This window comes from Hippocampus bargibanti, linkage group LG22 (assembly GCF_051943395.1).
Source record: "Hippocampus bargibanti isolate YZ-2025 linkage group LG22, ASM5194339v1, whole genome shotgun sequence".
NCBI classification, from domain to species: domain Eukaryota; kingdom Metazoa; phylum Chordata; class Actinopteri; order Syngnathiformes; family Syngnathidae; genus Hippocampus; species Hippocampus bargibanti.
This window is the reverse complement of record NC_142755.1, coordinates 377,170-392,565: the sequence shown is the minus strand read 5'-3', so window position 1 is coordinate 392,565 and position 15,396 is coordinate 377,170. Positions and strand designations below refer to the sequence as shown.

The 15,396-nt window shown below is 45.7% G+C and overlaps 4 protein-coding genes across 9 annotated transcripts; 3 read left to right on the top strand and 1 right to left on the bottom strand.

The window, feature by feature from the left end:
* Positions 1-26: 26 nt before the first annotated feature.
* LOC148881450 (uncharacterized) lies at positions 27-3,254 on the top strand. The gene is given in 3 exon segments (XM_088989101.1): positions 27-339; positions 1,440-2,638; positions 2,641-3,254. Coding segments are annotated over 3 exon segments (1,422 nt in total). The 5' UTR covers positions 27-188; the 3' UTR covers positions 2,713-3,254.
* On the top strand, positions 1,767-7,205 carry LOC148881449 (mitogen-activated protein kinase 12-like). 2 transcript variants are annotated; one of them, XM_088989116.1, is made up of 13 exons: positions 1,767-1,898; positions 3,904-4,099; positions 4,572-4,701; positions 4,787-4,845; positions 4,971-5,082; positions 5,168-5,197; positions 5,594-5,641; positions 5,714-5,828; positions 6,023-6,094; positions 6,187-6,266; positions 6,588-6,666; positions 6,747-6,920; positions 7,000-7,205. In XM_088989116.1, exons 2-13 carry the CDS (start codon positions 3,978-3,980, stop codon positions 7,062-7,064), a joined length of 1,086 nt encoding a protein of 361 aa, XP_088845242.1. In that variant the 5' UTR covers positions 1,767-1,898; positions 3,904-3,977; the 3' UTR covers positions 7,065-7,205. The 2 variants fall into 2 exon arrangements, with proteins under 2 accessions (XP_088845242.1, XP_088845243.1); XM_088989117.1 differs by having other exon boundaries at positions 1,768-1,898; positions 3,907-4,706.
* A 91-nt stretch (positions 7,206-7,296) lies between these two features.
* Positions 7,297-12,970, bottom strand: rpap3 (RNA polymerase II associated protein 3). 4 transcript variants are annotated; one of them, XM_088989085.1, is made up of 17 exons: positions 12,849-12,970; positions 11,485-11,653; positions 11,261-11,422; positions 11,058-11,153; positions 10,856-10,983; positions 10,675-10,796; positions 10,465-10,535; positions 9,943-10,047; positions 9,718-9,845; positions 9,530-9,651; positions 9,401-9,471; positions 9,232-9,324; positions 8,825-8,934; positions 8,561-8,738; positions 8,378-8,475; positions 7,515-7,618; positions 7,297-7,445 (listed from the first exon to the last, which is right to left on the bottom strand). In XM_088989085.1, exons 2-17 carry the CDS (start codon positions 11,635-11,637, stop codon positions 7,360-7,362), a joined length of 1,827 nt encoding a protein of 608 aa, XP_088845211.1. In that variant the 5' UTR covers positions 11,638-11,653; positions 12,849-12,970; the 3' UTR covers positions 7,297-7,359. The 4 variants fall into 4 exon arrangements, with proteins under 4 accessions (XP_088845211.1, XP_088845210.1, XP_088845209.1 ...); XM_088989084.1 differs by lacking the exon at positions 12,849-12,970 and adding an exon at positions 11,813-11,952; XM_088989083.1 differs by lacking the exon at positions 12,849-12,970 and having other exon boundaries at positions 11,485-11,935.
* Positions 7,496-14,117, top strand: atp23 (ATP23 metallopeptidase and ATP synthase assembly factor homolog). Of its 2 annotated transcripts, none has more exons than XM_088989131.1 (7): positions 7,496-7,635; positions 12,093-12,363; positions 12,450-12,495; positions 12,916-12,997; positions 13,077-13,214; positions 13,456-13,539; positions 13,622-14,117. In XM_088989131.1, the coding sequence occupies exons 2-7, from the start codon at positions 12,213-12,215 to the stop codon at positions 13,823-13,825; spliced, it is 705 nt and encodes a 234-aa protein (XP_088845257.1). In that variant the 5' UTR covers positions 7,496-7,635; positions 12,093-12,212; the 3' UTR covers positions 13,826-14,117. The 2 variants fall into 2 exon arrangements, with proteins under 2 accessions (XP_088845257.1, XP_088845258.1); XM_088989132.1 differs by lacking the exon at positions 7,496-7,635 and adding an exon at positions 10,465-10,631.
* The last annotated feature ends 1,279 nt before the right edge of the window (positions 14,118-15,396 follow it).

Here is a 15,396-nt window from a genome sequence, read left to right as displayed (position 1 = left end):
TGGAAGGTCATGACAAGGTGAGTGAAGTGGTCGGGGTGGACTGACAAACTGGCAAAAGCAACAACAACAAAAGATAAGATCTTGGTCTGTGTCTGGACCAAGTGGGCCTTGGCCCAGTCCGCAGTCCGCTATTTGGAGACCGCTGATCTTGTCTTCTATGTCTAACGATACAATTGCACTTTTTAGTAATGTCATTTTCCTCTGTTAATTTTAGGTGTTTGTGGGCATCATCTGCCAAGTCCAAATGCCTCCAGAGCTGGATTTCTAGTTTCTCTCAAGGAGTTGCCTCCCTGCAGGAGGTTCCCCTGACGCCTTCTTTCTGTATCAACCCAAAGCCCAGTACATATCTTCAACGACTACTGAGGTGACGAACCGGACACGAAAATCAATGTTTGACATCACTTAGTCAATGATAGCATTCCATTGCGGTTGTGGAAAGCAGAAAAAAAAGATTCCATTTTCAGAACGTGCTTCACATTGACAAGCCGTGAATATGTTTGATACTATTTTTTTTTTTTATAGGAAAACCTTTACCACGAGACAATGGGCGTTTTAGTTGAAGTACTGAACTTTACTAGTCAGCGACGCTTTGATAGATTGTTTTTTTCAAAATATTCTTCTATCCATCTTTTGTTACGTTGAGGTTTGTCCCAAGGGCTTTGCCGTACCTGATTGTTTTCGAGCTATAGCTACATCTTCGCCTGCCAAACAACACGCGCTAGGTTTAAAAAGAAAAAGAATCAACTGTTCTTCTGTAATTCTAGCTCGAGGCGGAGCGCCCATTATTGCTTTATTGGACCATAACGTCACCATCTCAAGATTCGGGGCCTAGTTTATTAGCTTAGCATTGTTGGCCTAGCTTGCTAGCAGCTCCGTCGCAAAGCACAGATCAGGTTGTTGTTTTCCTTCCAAATGTCTACCGGGGGAAGTGCGGGGTACAAGGAGCGACTTTGTGGGGCAAAAGAGGACAACGAGGCTGTTTTCGACAAGTCTCGATCTCCATGTGGCTCACGCGAAGCAGGTTTGCTCATTTCCACTTCTTTCGTTCGAGCTCCAAAAATCTTCCTGTCATGGTGAACCATTTCATGCGCTAGAAAGCTATTTCTTCTGTTAAAAGTGGTCAAGAGAGACCAATTGATCTCATTTTTGTTTTCTCATTGTTATCTTTCTTGAACTGGAGGACCTGTCATCTGTTCTGACTTTTTGTAAACTGTTTTGTTTTTTTTTTTTCTGGGAAGGTTGAGGTTGATTTGAAGGACACGTCAACTAGTTCCCATTGGGGGCTCATTTCCTCATTGTTCTTTGTGGTCTGTCATATATTTGTTAATGTAGTTCATCGATTTGTGTTGATTGGTCGGGCTCTTCTAATAGCATTCATTCTAAATCTAAATCATAATCTCTCTCACACACACACACATTTGTTTTCTTGTGCCTTTCAGACATCACGAAAGATGTTTCTCCTGCGGGTGTGTATGCAGAGCCTTCTCACACTAAAGAGGAAGAGGAGAATAAAGAGTTCTCCCACTTGGAAGAGAAGCAGGAGGCTCATTATATTAAAGAGGAGGAGCAAGAGCACCCTTGCACAAAAATGGAGGTGGATGAGCCCCTGAACATAAAAGAAGAGGAGGAAGAGGTGCCATTTTCTAGTGTCTTTCAGAAGAGTATAAATGAGGCGTGCAGAGAGGCTCCGAGCAGCAGCTCATGGCAATACATGATCACAAAAGGTGTTGGAAAATACCAGGAAGACTCCAAAGCAGGTGGCATCTTAGCTCCACCAACAGATAGCCACGACATGTCGTCAAATGCGGATGAGGAGGAGGAGGAGGAGGACGACGATGAGTCTGAAGGTGATCTGACGTCCAACACTGACAACAAACCTTGGAAATGTTCTCACTGTGGTAAGACGTATGCTTATAAAAGTGCTTTGGATTCACACATCAGAACCCACACTGGTGAGAAACCGTTCACCTGTTCAGACTGTGGTCGCAAATTCTCTTGTAAGGGAACTTTAACGGGTCACACAAGAACCCACACCGGCGAGAAACCTTTTCCCTGTTTAGTTTGTGGCCAACGATTCTGTTGGAGGGAAAGCTTAAAAAAGCACATGAGAACGCACACTGGCGAGAAACCTTTTGTCTGCTCAGATTGCGGCCAAGGGTTCTCTGAAAAGGCACATTTAAATAAGCACCGAAGAAGCCACTCTGTTGACAAACCTTTTTGCTGCGTCATTTGTGGCCGAACGTTCTCTCGAAAGGAAAGCTTAACAATTCACACCAGAACCCACACCGGTGACAAACCTCTTTCGTGCTCAGTTTGTGGAGACAAATTCTCTCGGAAGGATCAGTTGGTGCGTCACGCCAGGACGCACATGGCTGAGAAGCCTTTTGCTTGCTCGGTTTGTGGCCATCGGTTCTCTTGGAAGGGACACCTGGAATGTCACGCAAGAACCCATACAGGTGAGAAACCGTTTTCGTGTTCAGAGTGTGGCCAAAAGTTCTCCCAGAAGGGAAACTTAACCATCCACATGAAAACACACACTGGAGAAAAACCTTTTCCCTGCTTAGTTTGTGGCCAAAGCTTTTCTCAGAAGGGAACTTTAATCAGTCACGGGAGAACCCACAATGGGGAGAAACCATTTGCATGCACCGATTGTGGCCAAAGATTCTCTCAGAAGGGAACCTTAGTCAATCACGCAAAAACTCACGCCGGTAGAAACCTCTTGCCTGCTGGATTTGCGGCCAAAGATTCTTGTGGGAGTATCAGCTTAAGAAAGTGTCGATGACATGAACAGCTGTCGGTGAGGTTTGCATCAGACGAGGCTTATTGTAGCTAATGATAAAATATCGCCTTGTCATCAAGGTATCAATACCTTTGAATTCTGCTTGGTTGTTAGTTTTCATTTGGTTGTGATTTTAAATGTACTTTGTTGTATGTCATTTTCACAGGGTGTTTGGTCATTTCTAGTCGTTGTTGTTTTTTATTTCCTGTTCAAAATAGAACAGTCCTTGAATTGTATCTTCAATTTTGTGATGTGCACATTTTGCAAATTGTGGGACTCTTAAAGGCTTTCTAATTCTAATCCCCCCCCCCCCCGCTCAAAGTTGAAAGGGCAGTTGGGATGTGGGCGGTTAATTTTTCATGAGCAACAAAACAATACTGAATAAAATACTACTTTGTATGCATTTGAGATAAATGTTAGCTACCTTAACGTGTATCATTTGGGCCATGAATAAAATGGGATAAATGTCAGTGTAGCTACTTTTTGCATGATGTGATTTATTTGAAAACCAAATCTAACTGAATATTCACTCACTTTGTCTCAGTTTGAACTTTTCCTGATTCTGTTTGTCTTTCTCGCAAACTGCCTCTTGTGAAAGCCCTGGTCTTGTTATGATCCAATATTTGCCACATGCAGTCCACGAGAGTGGAAATACCTCGGAATGAATGGATCACGTCACTTTGATTTGTTTTCTTCCTTGGACTAAATTGGTTGGGTTGCGAATGTTTCCGTGGCTAATGGCTTTGTTCCGTATTTCTTCTCGTCACTTTGTTGTGTTATTATGCGAAGAAAAAGTAGCAAATACGTAAAAGGTAATTTAATGAACCGTGTTCAACGGATTGAGACGCGCCCCGTCATCGCCCTCCCGTGGACACGCCGTGCCATCGCACCCAAATAAACACCGGTCAATACAAGTCATATAAAAAAGTTTAACGATGGATTGAGACGCTCCCCGTCGAATCAACAGCGAAAAGGTATACGTATGTAGTCACAAAGGTCAACCACGGATTGAGACGCGCCCCGTAACTCGAATTGTGGCGCGGCACGTCATCGCCCTCCGGTGGACAAACTTGGACAGACTGACTTGGACAGACTGAGTGCACTTCTTCCCCTGCACTTCTCAGCAGACGCTTTGGATTTTCTTCCCTCGTGAGCGGAACCCAAGAGGATCAATCTGCTCACGTCCAACTTCTCGGAAATGGCTCTGCGCGGCTCCAGGACGGGATTCTACCGGCAGGACCTCAACAGAACCGTGTGGGAAGTCCCGGAAAGGTACCGAGACCTGAGGCAAGTCGGCACGGGGGCCTACGGGACTGTCTGGTGAGTACCACTAACATTTTGACCGCAAATGTGTATTTTTCTTGGATCGTGACAGCTACTTTTGAGGCTTTTTGCCAAGTTGCGTCCTCCAACTCTGAAACGGCTGGCTCCACAAGGACCCCCGCTTTGCATTGTGTGGCGGGGGTCTCCAAAGAATAGCACCCCCGGCCTCTTTGTTGCGAGAAGTCAAAGAACTTTTCTCTCGCTGACTTTTGCGCTTACTTGGGTGGAGGGTAAAGTTTGAATGAACACAAACCACTGCGGTTTGTTCGATATTAGAACAAAGACTTTTTAAAAGGAATACGTGTTTCTGGGTTGACTTTAAAAGTGAAAGGGTGAACTGAAGAAAGCAAGGCATTAAAACTATGACAAAAAAAACCCGAAGTCCCCATTATATTCCGCATTGCGTTGAATGGAGGAAATACTCCTCCACGCCACTAGAGGGAGCCGTCGCGTAACCTTCCCATTTCAGTTCGGCGTGGGACCGGCGGAGCAGCTCGCAGGTGGCCATCAAGAAGCTCCATCGGCCTTTCCAGTCCAAACTTTTTGCCAAGAGGGCCTACAGGGAGCTGCGCCTCCTCAAACACATGAAGCACGAAAACGTGAGGTCGATTCCATCCACTTTTCTAAAGACATCGACGTGTTTGACCGTAAAATTAATTCGCCTTCGTTTTTATTTTTGCGCAGGTGATCGGCCTGCTTGACGTTTTCGCGGCGGAAATTTGCCTTGACCGCCTTCGAGACTTGTAAACTGTCATTTCATTTGACATTTAACCCTTCTATGGACACGAGTTACCGCAGCGGACGGCTTTTCGTGTGACCGGTTCAAGGGGTGCGTTAAAATCAAGTTGTTTTTGTTGAAATATGACAGCTACTTGGTGATGCCCTTCATGGGGACGGACCTGGGCAAACTCATGAAGCTGGAGAGGCTATCGGAGGACAGAGTCCAATTCCTGCTCTACCAGATGATGAAAGGACTCAAGGTCGGCGCCTCGGCCTCAATTCAGTTATCTAAAGTTGTCACCCCAGTCCCGATACAAATCGTGTCTTTTTCTCCTCTCTCCTCAGTATATTCACTCCGCCGGGATCATCCACAGGGTGCGTGACCTTTCACATCGGGGACTTTTTTGGGGGGGCGGGGGCCGTACTCTCTTCCCCAGTTCTCACACTCGAAGCTTTGTTTGTCTTTCCCGCCTCAAAAAAGAATGTCGTGATTGAAATGGTTGTTTGAAGAAAGGAGCTACTCGATAAATACATCATATGCACTAGCTTCATCCGTCACGCAAGAGAGCAATATTGTTATCGATTGATTATGAAATGGAAAAAAAAGCCAAAGGAGAGTTTACACTGCATGGGACCGAACATCATTTAGTGGCTGTAGGCACTTAAGTTGGATTTTTATCACGCACATTAGTGCGTGCGTGCGTGCGTGCGTGTGCTGACATACAGTCGATAGCGTGCAGACAGTAAATGTTGTGTTGAAACTCCTTTCAGGACCTGAAGCCAGGAAATCTGGCCATCAATCCCGACTGTGAATTAAAGGTGCATACGTACGTGGTCGCTTTGACACGCGGAGATCTTTAAAAAAAAATGGGATAATTTGGACCACTTCAGATTCTGGACTTTGGCCTGGCGAGGCAGGCCGACGCCGAGATGACGGGCTACGTGGTGACGCGCTGGTACCGAGCTCCTGAGGTCATTCTCAACTGGATGCACTACACGCAAACTGGTTTGTGCTCACTTCAACTCGACGGTCGTTAGACTCGACAGGAGACTTTTAATACAGAAATGTTATCATCATACTAACATTAAAAAAAACTGTCAACACTGACGAGCAGCAAAATACAATTTGAAAAAAAAGCAAGGGCCCCAAATTTGATCCCTGTGGAACTTCTTTTTCTTTTCTTTGTGTCCCCCCCCCAGTGGATATCTGGTCCGCCGGTTGCATTATGGCGGAGATGCTACTGGGGAAGCCGCTGTTCAAGGGCAACGATCGTATCCGGGAGAACTCATCATCATCAATGTGTAATTTAAGATGGAAAGGTGAAAAAAGTGAAAGGTGAACCTTGACATGAAGCTTGCGCCAGACCTGGACCAGCTCCGAGAAATCATGAAGATCACCGGAACACCAGCGGCAGACTTTGTGATGAAATTACAAAGCCAAGATGTAAGGATCCGACCCTCTTTGACGCCATACGCATACGACTCGTCCACTCCAATAGTTCTTCAAATCGTCAACTCGTTGTTGACTCATTTGGAACCACTCAAATGCCAGCCTTCACTCAACCTGGATTAACTCAAATAGATAGAAAGCTAGCGAGATAGCTAGTTAGGTGTCTGGCTAGATAGCAAATAGATATGTAGCAAGGTAGCCAGCTAGATAGCTAGCTAATAGCCAGCTAGATTTGCTTCTAAATGAAATCTATTCTGATTATTATTGTTGACTGTCAAGTGACCTTGAGAGTTGTTCCATTTTTTTCCCCCACAGGCCAAAAACTACGTGAAAGGTTTGTCCAAAGTGCCGAAAAAGGATCTGCACTCCGTCTTCTCCAAAGCCAGCTCACACGGTACGTCAGAAAGAGCAAAAAAACAAAAACAAACCATCCAATAAAATCCAATGGGATTGTGGCCTGTGTGTCTTTTGCAGCCGTGTCCGTGTTGGAAAAGATGTTGGTCCTGGACCCCGAGGAGCGCGTCAGTGCCTCTGAAGCCTTGGATTTTCCTTTCTTCGCCGACTTCCGCGACACGGAAGACGAAAGCGAGGCGCGACCGTACGACCAAACCATGGACAACGCCGACCTGACGCTCGACCAGTGGAAACGTAATAGCCGGCCGGCGTTGCCTTTTAGCCGGACGTGAACCCGCGTGACGCTTCCTTTCGGTTTGTTTTTGTTCCACAGGCCACACGGTGACGGAGATCTTGACCTTCAGGCCTGCGCGGGACTCCCGAGAAACGCCACTCTAACCAAAGTCCAAATCCAGGCCAGGTACGCCGGCTGCCAGCAAACGAGCTCGCAAGGCGACTTTTTGGGAATGCGGGAGGTTTTTGTTTTTGAACAAGATGGCGACATGTTAGGAGGCGCTTTATTTGGAATAAATGTCATCACGGAAGGAACAAAGTCGCGTTTTGCATCCAATGTGTCGCTTTTGCGTCTCGTCAGACTGCCTGCGTCGGTGTGCAAAAGAATCAAGGTAAGTTCAAAGTTCTTTGTTTATTTATTTTTTAAATTCAATCAAGACTTTGCATTCCACGGAAGAGCTCACAGGCCATATTTCTTCTGTAGGCCGGCCACAGACGACGAGTCCAAATCGGCTCGATGGAGGAAGTCAAAGATTTCTTTCAGCACTGCAGAGGGAAGGAGAACAAAAATCGGGCGTCAGAACAATGCAGAGGCTGAAAAGGAAAGGTCCCAGCCACCTTGTTTCTCCGCTGAAGACATGAACATGACGGCCGTGTCGAAGCGCCTCACGCCGGACAGACTTTTGAGGACGGCGGCCGTGACCTCCGCAGGCTCCTCCCTGCGCAAAGCAAACAGGTGTGTGTTTTCAGCAACTTTTAGTCAGCCCGCGCGTAGATTTCACTTGCCACAAATCTCCGAGCTCACCAAAAAGTCCAGAGCAACCATTTTTGGCTACACCCCCAAAAAAAATAAAAAAATCTACAAATAAAATCACATCTAACGAGAAAAATTGTCAACTGCTGCCCTCTGCTGGTGGTTTTGCGTACAGGGGCACAAATCAAACCTTAAACAAATAAATGGAAAAATAAATTGGTCAAGAAAATAGATCGATAAATAGATACATAAATAAATACATGGATAGATACATATATAAATAAAAAGCTACATTAATAAATCAGTGAATACTTGGATAAATAAATAAATGGGTGAATGAATTAATGGATAGATACATCAATAACTACACAGATGAACAGATAAACAAATAAAAAATGGATAGATATATATAAATACATGGATAAATACAGATCTAAATAAATAGCTAAATTAATACGTTGGGGAATACACAAATCAATAAATGGATAGATTAGATCGACAAATAGATAACTAAATAAATAGATGAATAGACAAATAAAAACTGGATACATAAATACACGGATAGATACTTATATCAATAAATTGCTACATTAATAAATCTGTGAATAGATAAATATATAAATGGATAGACACAGAGATAAATAGATAAATAAAGAAAACAATCCATCAATCAAAACACAAGTGTAGCTTGGCATTGAATGTATTGATTGTAAAGTGTACCGACCGGATGAAAAAGTCCCTGAGCGTCTGCAGGATCTGAGTGAGGATGTGAGGCTCAAGGGAACTGTGGAAAATGCGGGCGTACGCCTCCGGCTTGATTTGCTGAGAAAACAAAACAAAACAAGCAGAAAATGCCGATCGGTCGCCGGCTTGGAATAGAGATGTCTTTCACTTTGGCCAAGGCAACCTTCAAGTATGCGTAAAGCACTTGGGGCTGCTTTCCAATCGCGCGCAGGTCGGCTTCCAGCTGGAAACTTTTAGTGGGCGGGGGCGGCAGCTTCATCCACCAGCTTTTGGCCGACGAGTCAGGCGGAGGAAGGCTTTCCTCCGGATGCTCGGCTCGGGCTTGCGTGCTTGCACAAGATCTATCGGGGAAAAGGAAGACATTTTGGAATATTTGTGTGCGAGCGAGCCGTTGCAACTCTTTTTCCATCCCGAGGGTCCCGCCGACCGTGGGGACGCGGCGCCGTCCCGGACGTCGGGCGACCGGTCCCGGGGGTCGCTCGCCACGTCAGGTACCTTCCCGCTGATCTCTTGGATGTCGATCCTCCTCAGCGCTTTCTGAGCAGGGTTACAAATCATCTTGTGAGCCTTTTTGGTGAGCAAATGTCCTTTTTCTGAATGACTTTATTTGTCTCTTGTTTTTAAAAAAAGCAATCGTTTTTCACAAATGCAACGCGGGCAATGCACGCCTTGCATTCTTGGTCAGGTGGATTTTTGGTGATTTCAAGTCTCTTTGAAGAACGATCACTTGGGAGCCGACTAGCTAGCTAGCGAGCTAGCCCTCTATTTGCAATCGAGCTGGCTAGCTGTTATTTTGGTCAGACGTGAAGCAAAAGGGAGAAGCGTATGTCTGACCGTGGAGCGCAGGTGATGAGCTTTGTCCACGGCTTGGAGCGTTCTCCTGCGGGAGCCTTGGCACGTTTGAAGGAGGCCGCCGGAAACGCCGTCCTGCTCACGCAAGCAGACGCGAGGCGCAATTCACTTGAAAGGAAGAAGGAAAAAGCCAGAGTGACTGCAAACTGACCAATTGTATCTTGCGGAGTTGGCTTTGGGCTTGCTTGTTCCCCGGTTCCAGCTTCAAAACCTCCTGAAAATCTACACGTTTGGGCTCTCTTGATCACGTTGCCATTGATTGCACAAGCGCGGGCGTCACCTTTCAAGGCTTCCTCCGTCTTCCCCAAAGCCACTCGGGCGGTGGCTCGCCGGGCGTACGCCTTGGAATAGCCGGCGTCTAAGGCGATGGCCTTGCTGCAGTCTTCTTCCGCCTCCCGGAAGCTAAAGCCGCAGGAACGGCGCGGTTGGTCCAACGCAAACGGCGACGGCAACGGCGGAGCTTCTTACCGCGCCATCTTGAGGAAGGCCATGGCTCTGTTGGCGGGCAGCAGCAAGTTGGCGCCGTCGGCTTCCATGCCTCGGCTGTAGCACTCCACCGCCGCCTCGTATTTGCCCTCCTTGAAGTAAGCGTTGCCCTGGACCGTCCGTCACGCCCCAAAAACAAATCAGGAAACCCCCCCCCAAAAAAAGGATGGCATCGCCGCGCTCGCTCGCTCGGCTAAGTCATCTTACTCTGTCTTTTTGCAGCACGGCTCTGTGGCGTCTTTGCTGCTCGCGGTCCACGGCACGATCGGCCGTCGCCGACGTTGCCTCGCTTGGCTCCCGAGGGCCCATCATCTGGCCAAGAAGAAAGAAAACCGCTAAGATGCTTGCAAATGACATTCATTGTCACTTATCTAGCTAGCTACCGCGCTATCTATTAGCTGTCTAGCTGGCTGGTCAGCTAGACAGTTATATAATAGCTATCTATTAGCTAGCTAGCTTGCGTCCTATCTATTGGAGTCACTTCCGGGTTGAGTGAACGCTGGCGCGTGTGGCTGCCGCTGCTCACCCACAGAAAAAAAACCTATCCCGTGACTGTAAAGTGACCTTGAGACTTTTGAAGGGCGCTTATCCATGAAATGTATGATTATGATGATAAGATATTGTTTCATCCATTTCTTGGTGACGTTATTTGATTTATTTTGATGTGCTTTTTCTGGAAGATGACAAAGCAAGGCTAGCCAGATGTGAACATCCCTTCCATCCACTCACTTGTTTGATTTTTTTCTCTTCATTTTGTGCTTCAAAGTTGCCCGGGTCAAGCTTCAGAACGCTTTGGTAATCTGTGCCGAAACATGACATCACCAACAAAAAAAAAACAAGCACGGCCATTTTCTGGAAGCCATCTTCTCACATCCGATTGCAGAATCTATCAAGTGGTACGTGATGTTCGTTTTGAACCATTTGATCCGAGTCACCTGCCTTGTAAAGCGCCCTGGTAGTTGTTGAGTGCAAGGCGAACCGCTCCTCGCCGCGCATACGCCTTAAAGTAGTTGGCGTCCAAAGCGATGGCCAGATTGCAGTCTGACTCGGCCACGGCGTACCTGAAGAAAGGGACTATGCCTTAGCCTGTATGGAAGTAAAAAAAGATCTGAATGCTTACTTGCGTTGTCGGTAGAAGGCGGAGGCTCGATTCATGGGAAGAACGGGATTATAAGGATCGGCAAGCATTCCTCTGGAGTAACACTGAATGGCATCGTCGTATTTGCCCTCTTTGAAAAAGCTGTTGCCCTGACGAGGGATGAAGCCGTGTTTTTTTTTTTTTTTTTCATGTATCATTTGAAAACATCCGAGGCGGATCTTACCTTTTCTTTCTCTGCAAAAGCTCGCTCCTGATCCACTTCCTCCGAGTCCGACTCACTGGGACTTTCCTCCTTATCCACCTCCTCCAAAGCCTTCACCTAACAACAACAACAACAACAACAACAACAAATGCTTTTTGGATGCACAGACATAAAACGAGCGCTAAAGGTTTTTGGTCTTCCATACTAATCAAGAAATTGCTGACCACATCAAACTTTTCCCACGATTGATAATCATTGGATCTGATCCTCGGAGACTTCTTGGGGTTTGTTTCCTCTGCTTTGCAGTCACCGTTTGCCATTTTCATTTTCTTCTTCGCCCTCGTTTTTGCTTTGTAGTCCTTGTTGCGCACGGGAGGAAGATTTGCCTGCAAAAGAAGGAAGACGTCTGATTCGATACTGAAATATGAGCTTTGCCACGACGACAAACCTTGGCGATGCCCCGCTCGCCTCTCCTCAATTGTTCATCTTTGGTCTTCATGTCAGTCTCCCATGCGGCCAGATCCTTCATGAAGCTCTGCAGCTCATCCGCATTCTGGCGCATTTGCATTTGCAACTCGAGCGATTTGTTTGGTCCGGCCATTGTTTTCTTCCCTTCCCTTCGAGTAACGATAAAGAATGTTTGCTTTGATTTGGATGTCACTTCGAGCCAAAGTTTCAAGTCGTGCTGTTTTCGCTCGCGAGCTAACAACAATGCTATTCGTCAATACTTTTGAAGTAATCGACCGGACTTGAGCCAATTTAACGCCGAACACTACCTTCTCCTTGTTTCTCCGGCTTATAAACGCGATTGAAATGTCGTCGTAATGAAGTCGTGGCGAATAGGAGCGAATTGATGCGACGGTGATGTTGTCAAGGAGCCGTAACAGTAAATACCCAGCATGCTTCACGCTGTCGAGCATGCGCAGTGTCACGGACGACGTTTTCTATTTAGATTTTATGTACGCAATAATTAGAAGCGATGTGATTATATAATGCCTAAAAATATGTTATTTATCTTTTAAAAACACTTTAGTTGTATTTTGGATTTATTTGTAGACTTTTGAACCGGCACTGATACCTGACGTCACAACCCAGCAATGACCTCTCCCGCTAGCGAAGGGTGGCTAGCCGGGAGGACCTGACAAATATCGCAACGGCGTCGATTCGACTTCAACAATGGGGCAAACGAAACAACAAGAAGAAGAATACGGATACGATTTATTCCCCGAGAGGAAGGCGGGGAAATACAAGAAGGGCTCCATCGCAGAGAGCCTGTTCACTTTCAACCACAAGTGTCAGGTCATGTTACAGTTAGCCGTGGAAACCAGTGAGTAACGCTATCGTTACTTTATTTCTAAAGTAACTATTCCTAACCTTGTCATATATTGACCTAATGTGATATGCTTCTTTCAGGTCCGTATGCCAAACTCCTTCTCAGTGCCATGAAGAACTCTGGATGGTAAGTTGCATTCATAAATGTTCGTCTGAATAATTAGAGTGCAAACGAAAACAGTTACTATCAGGGATGCAAAGTTAGAAATGGAAGCAATTGAAGCAAGGTGAAAGTCAACAGTAAAGTGCATTCTGCATGGGACGGGGACAGTTTTCATTATTTATTCATGAAAGGGTTAATATTGCATGGGTTTTAATTTGTTTCAGGAAGGCAGTCTAGTCTTTTTTTGACATACCTGTATTATGTGTATGTATTCATGTTTCTGACTAAATTCAGTGTTTAAGTGCACTCTGTGTGTCCATTTCGACATTTCGATTGTTTTTCAAATTCGTTCACAACTTGACATCTGGATGACTCACCGGTTCTGGAACGCCGGGTTATCTTTTCTTCTTTATGAGTGTAAAATGCGTTCTCTGTTTGACTCAGTACAGTGTTTAAAGATCGCCATTTTGCCTGCGAAGATTGCGACGGGACGGTCAGTGGCGGATTTGACGCAGCGACGTCCCAAGTGAGATCACCTGTTGCAAAAATGACACATTCTAAAATGGAACATTGTGTGTCATCAGATATTTTTTTCTTCCTTCCAGATTGTTCTGTGTCAGAACAACATCCACCAGCAGTCGCACATGAACCGAGTCGTCACGCACGAGCTCATCCACGCCTTTGACCATTGTCGGGCTCACGTGGACTGGTTCAACAACTTCAGACATCTAGCGTGTTCCGAGGTGAGTGTTGTTTTGACGTGAGCGAGATTCTGATTAGCATGAAATAAAATACCATTTCTCTTTTTTTTAATTCAAGAAGTAAAATGAAATCCAACCGGTATTGGAGTGACAATTCTTTTGTACTATTTTCAATTATTGCTGTTCCAATCAGGAGTAATTATGAAATACGCCGTTTGAACGTAATTCAGTTTGTGTCGGCAATGTATTGATCAGCCCACATTTTGTCGCGTCATTGCATCAGATTCGTGCGGCCAACCTCAGTGGCGATTGCTCCTTTTCCAACGAGGTGTCGCGGTTTCACTTTGGCCTGAAGCGGCATCACCAGGTCCCCTTTTTTCTCACCGTTTCAAATCCACACCGTGGACCGCCTTCCCTTTTTGTAAAGCGCGTGTCGTCTGCTTGGCCAGGAATGCGTCCGTGGCCGCGCCCTTCGCTCCATCCTGGCCGTGAGGAAAATCAACCGGCAGGCGGCGGAGAAAATCGTGGACGAGGTCTTCGATACGTGTTTCAATGACCACGCGCCTTTTGGGCGGATCCCGCACAGCAAGAAGGACGCCAAGTTTGCAAACAGGGATTATGACAACAGGAATCGCTATTATGCAAATCTTTAGCATGGCACGCAAGTTTGGATGGATTTATTATTATTTTTTTTGACAGTGAGGGGGGGGGGGTATCCCCCCTGTAACTTGTCCTTGGAACAAGAAACATTTGTTATCACTTTAGTTTTATAAAAAAGGGATCAGCAGTCATTTTAAAAGCCAAATATCAAGCGATTTTTTTTTGAAAAAAAATCATGCAGTGACCTTCTCTAAATCGACTGACTGTAAATACAAGCAAATCAAATCCCATGAGAATTAAAAACTTCTTCAAAGTCTTTACTCACCAACTTGAGTAGAAAATGGAGCAAGTCTGTGTTCTCCGTCTCTACGCTCATTCCAATCTTGCCGTAAAAAGTCAGTGGCGAAATCGTTGATTGGACATTAGCGCCACAAAGCATCCCGTCTATTTCCACGCGGGGGTAATGAGAGGCTGAGGGAAAAAAAAAAACGTTATTAGTGGAATTAGCTTCATAATCCCTCCGCATGAGCCTTTCCTTCTTCTTATATCTCAAAGACGACACTCTCCGCATCCTAATCGCCCTGTCACTCCAGGGAGAAATACACTCCAAGTTGTGCTCTGATTAATAAATAAATAAATAAATAAAAGTACACACAAGGCCAAAAAATGATGAGGTTTAATTTAAGGGAGCTTAGCAAGACGATGACAATGAGCTTCTTGAGCAAACGAAAAGACCCGACTGTGATTTGGATTAGTTGACTAAACAAATGGTGCAAAACAAAAGATTTACGAGTGGAATTGCAGACATATCAAATGCTTGCTTTGCAACGTGTTTGTTTTGACTCAGCCACCTCAAAGTTCACACGCATGATGCTTTGTTTTGTTTGACTTTCAAGCTCCGGTCGGTCCCTTTGCATCATCACACTGAAGGAGGACGATGTGGAAAACACTTCCTACTCTGTCCTCTAGACTCGAGTCTACTTTTGGACCCCAAAGTTTTGTCCTCCCAAACATTCTGCTTCTATTCAAAGTTGACAAGCAAATCGCTGTCCTTTTTTTACTGATACACATAATTGAATCTGTCTCATTGAGTCTCGCTTGACTAAAGCCGAGGTGCTGTAATACAAAGTGCCACAGAGGAGACATTCATTAGGCCACCTATTGAAGCAGGCGCCACCCTTTGCGATCTCATTACGATGCGCCGGCGTCGCTGAATGCTGCCGTACGACAACGCCGCTAATGAATTCATCGCGTTAATTACATTGAACTGTGAGGACACCGTGCTTGCCTTTGTGCAGTTTGTAAGGTGTCTCCACTCCACTGCGGCAATCGCGGGAAATGTTTCCATTGTTTAGCCGGCCGGGCATGTGACAAAACGCTGGTCAAAATAGCACGGGGTTGTTTTTAATGTCCCGCCTTCAGCATTCATGGTTAAAAGTACAATTTGGAAGTCCAGGTGACTGTTCTAAACCCAGAAGAGGACCAAAAAAAACACACACAAGGAAATCGAGACAAAAATGATGGAACTCGTAGCATCTGAATGACATTTGGTGTCCCACAAGGCTCACATCTAAGTACTTTTTCTTGGACGTATTCTATTTTTCACGTTTCTGGCGCAGAATTT

Coding starts and splice junctions, on each gene's coding strand:
- LOC148881449 (XM_088989116.1), top strand. CDS start 3,978: ATGGCTCTGCGCGGCTCCAGGACGGGATTCTACCGGCAGGACCTCAAC. Junction 6,095..6,186: donor GCTGTTCAAGGGCAACGATC/GTATCCGGGAGA, acceptor AGCTTGCGCCAG/ACCTGGACCAGCTCCGAGAA. Junction 6,267..6,587: donor TGAAATTACAAAGCCAAGAT/GTAAGGATCCGA, acceptor TTTCCCCCACAG/GCCAAAAACTACGTGAAAGG.
- rpap3 (XM_088989085.1), bottom strand. CDS start 11,637: ATGGCCGGACCAAACAAATCGCTCGAGTTGCAAATGCAAATGCGCCAG. Junction 9,652..9,717: donor GCCTTCCTCAAGATGGCGCG/GTAAGAAGCTCC, acceptor CTGCGGCTTTAG/CTTCCGGGAGGCGGAAGAAG. Junction 7,446..7,514: donor TTCAGCGGAGAAACAAGGTG/GCTGGGACCTTT, acceptor TTCCCTCTGCAG/TGCTGAAAGAAATCTTTGAC.
- atp23 (XM_088989131.1), top strand. CDS start 12,213: ATGGGGCAAACGAAACAACAAGAAGAAGAATACGGATACGATTTATTC. Junction 12,496..12,915: donor GCCATGAAGAACTCTGGATG/GTAAGTTGCATT, acceptor TGTTTGACTCAG/TACAGTGTTTAAAGATCGCC. Junction 13,215..13,455: donor GACATCTAGCGTGTTCCGAG/GTGAGTGTTGTT, acceptor TCATTGCATCAG/ATTCGTGCGGCCAACCTCAG.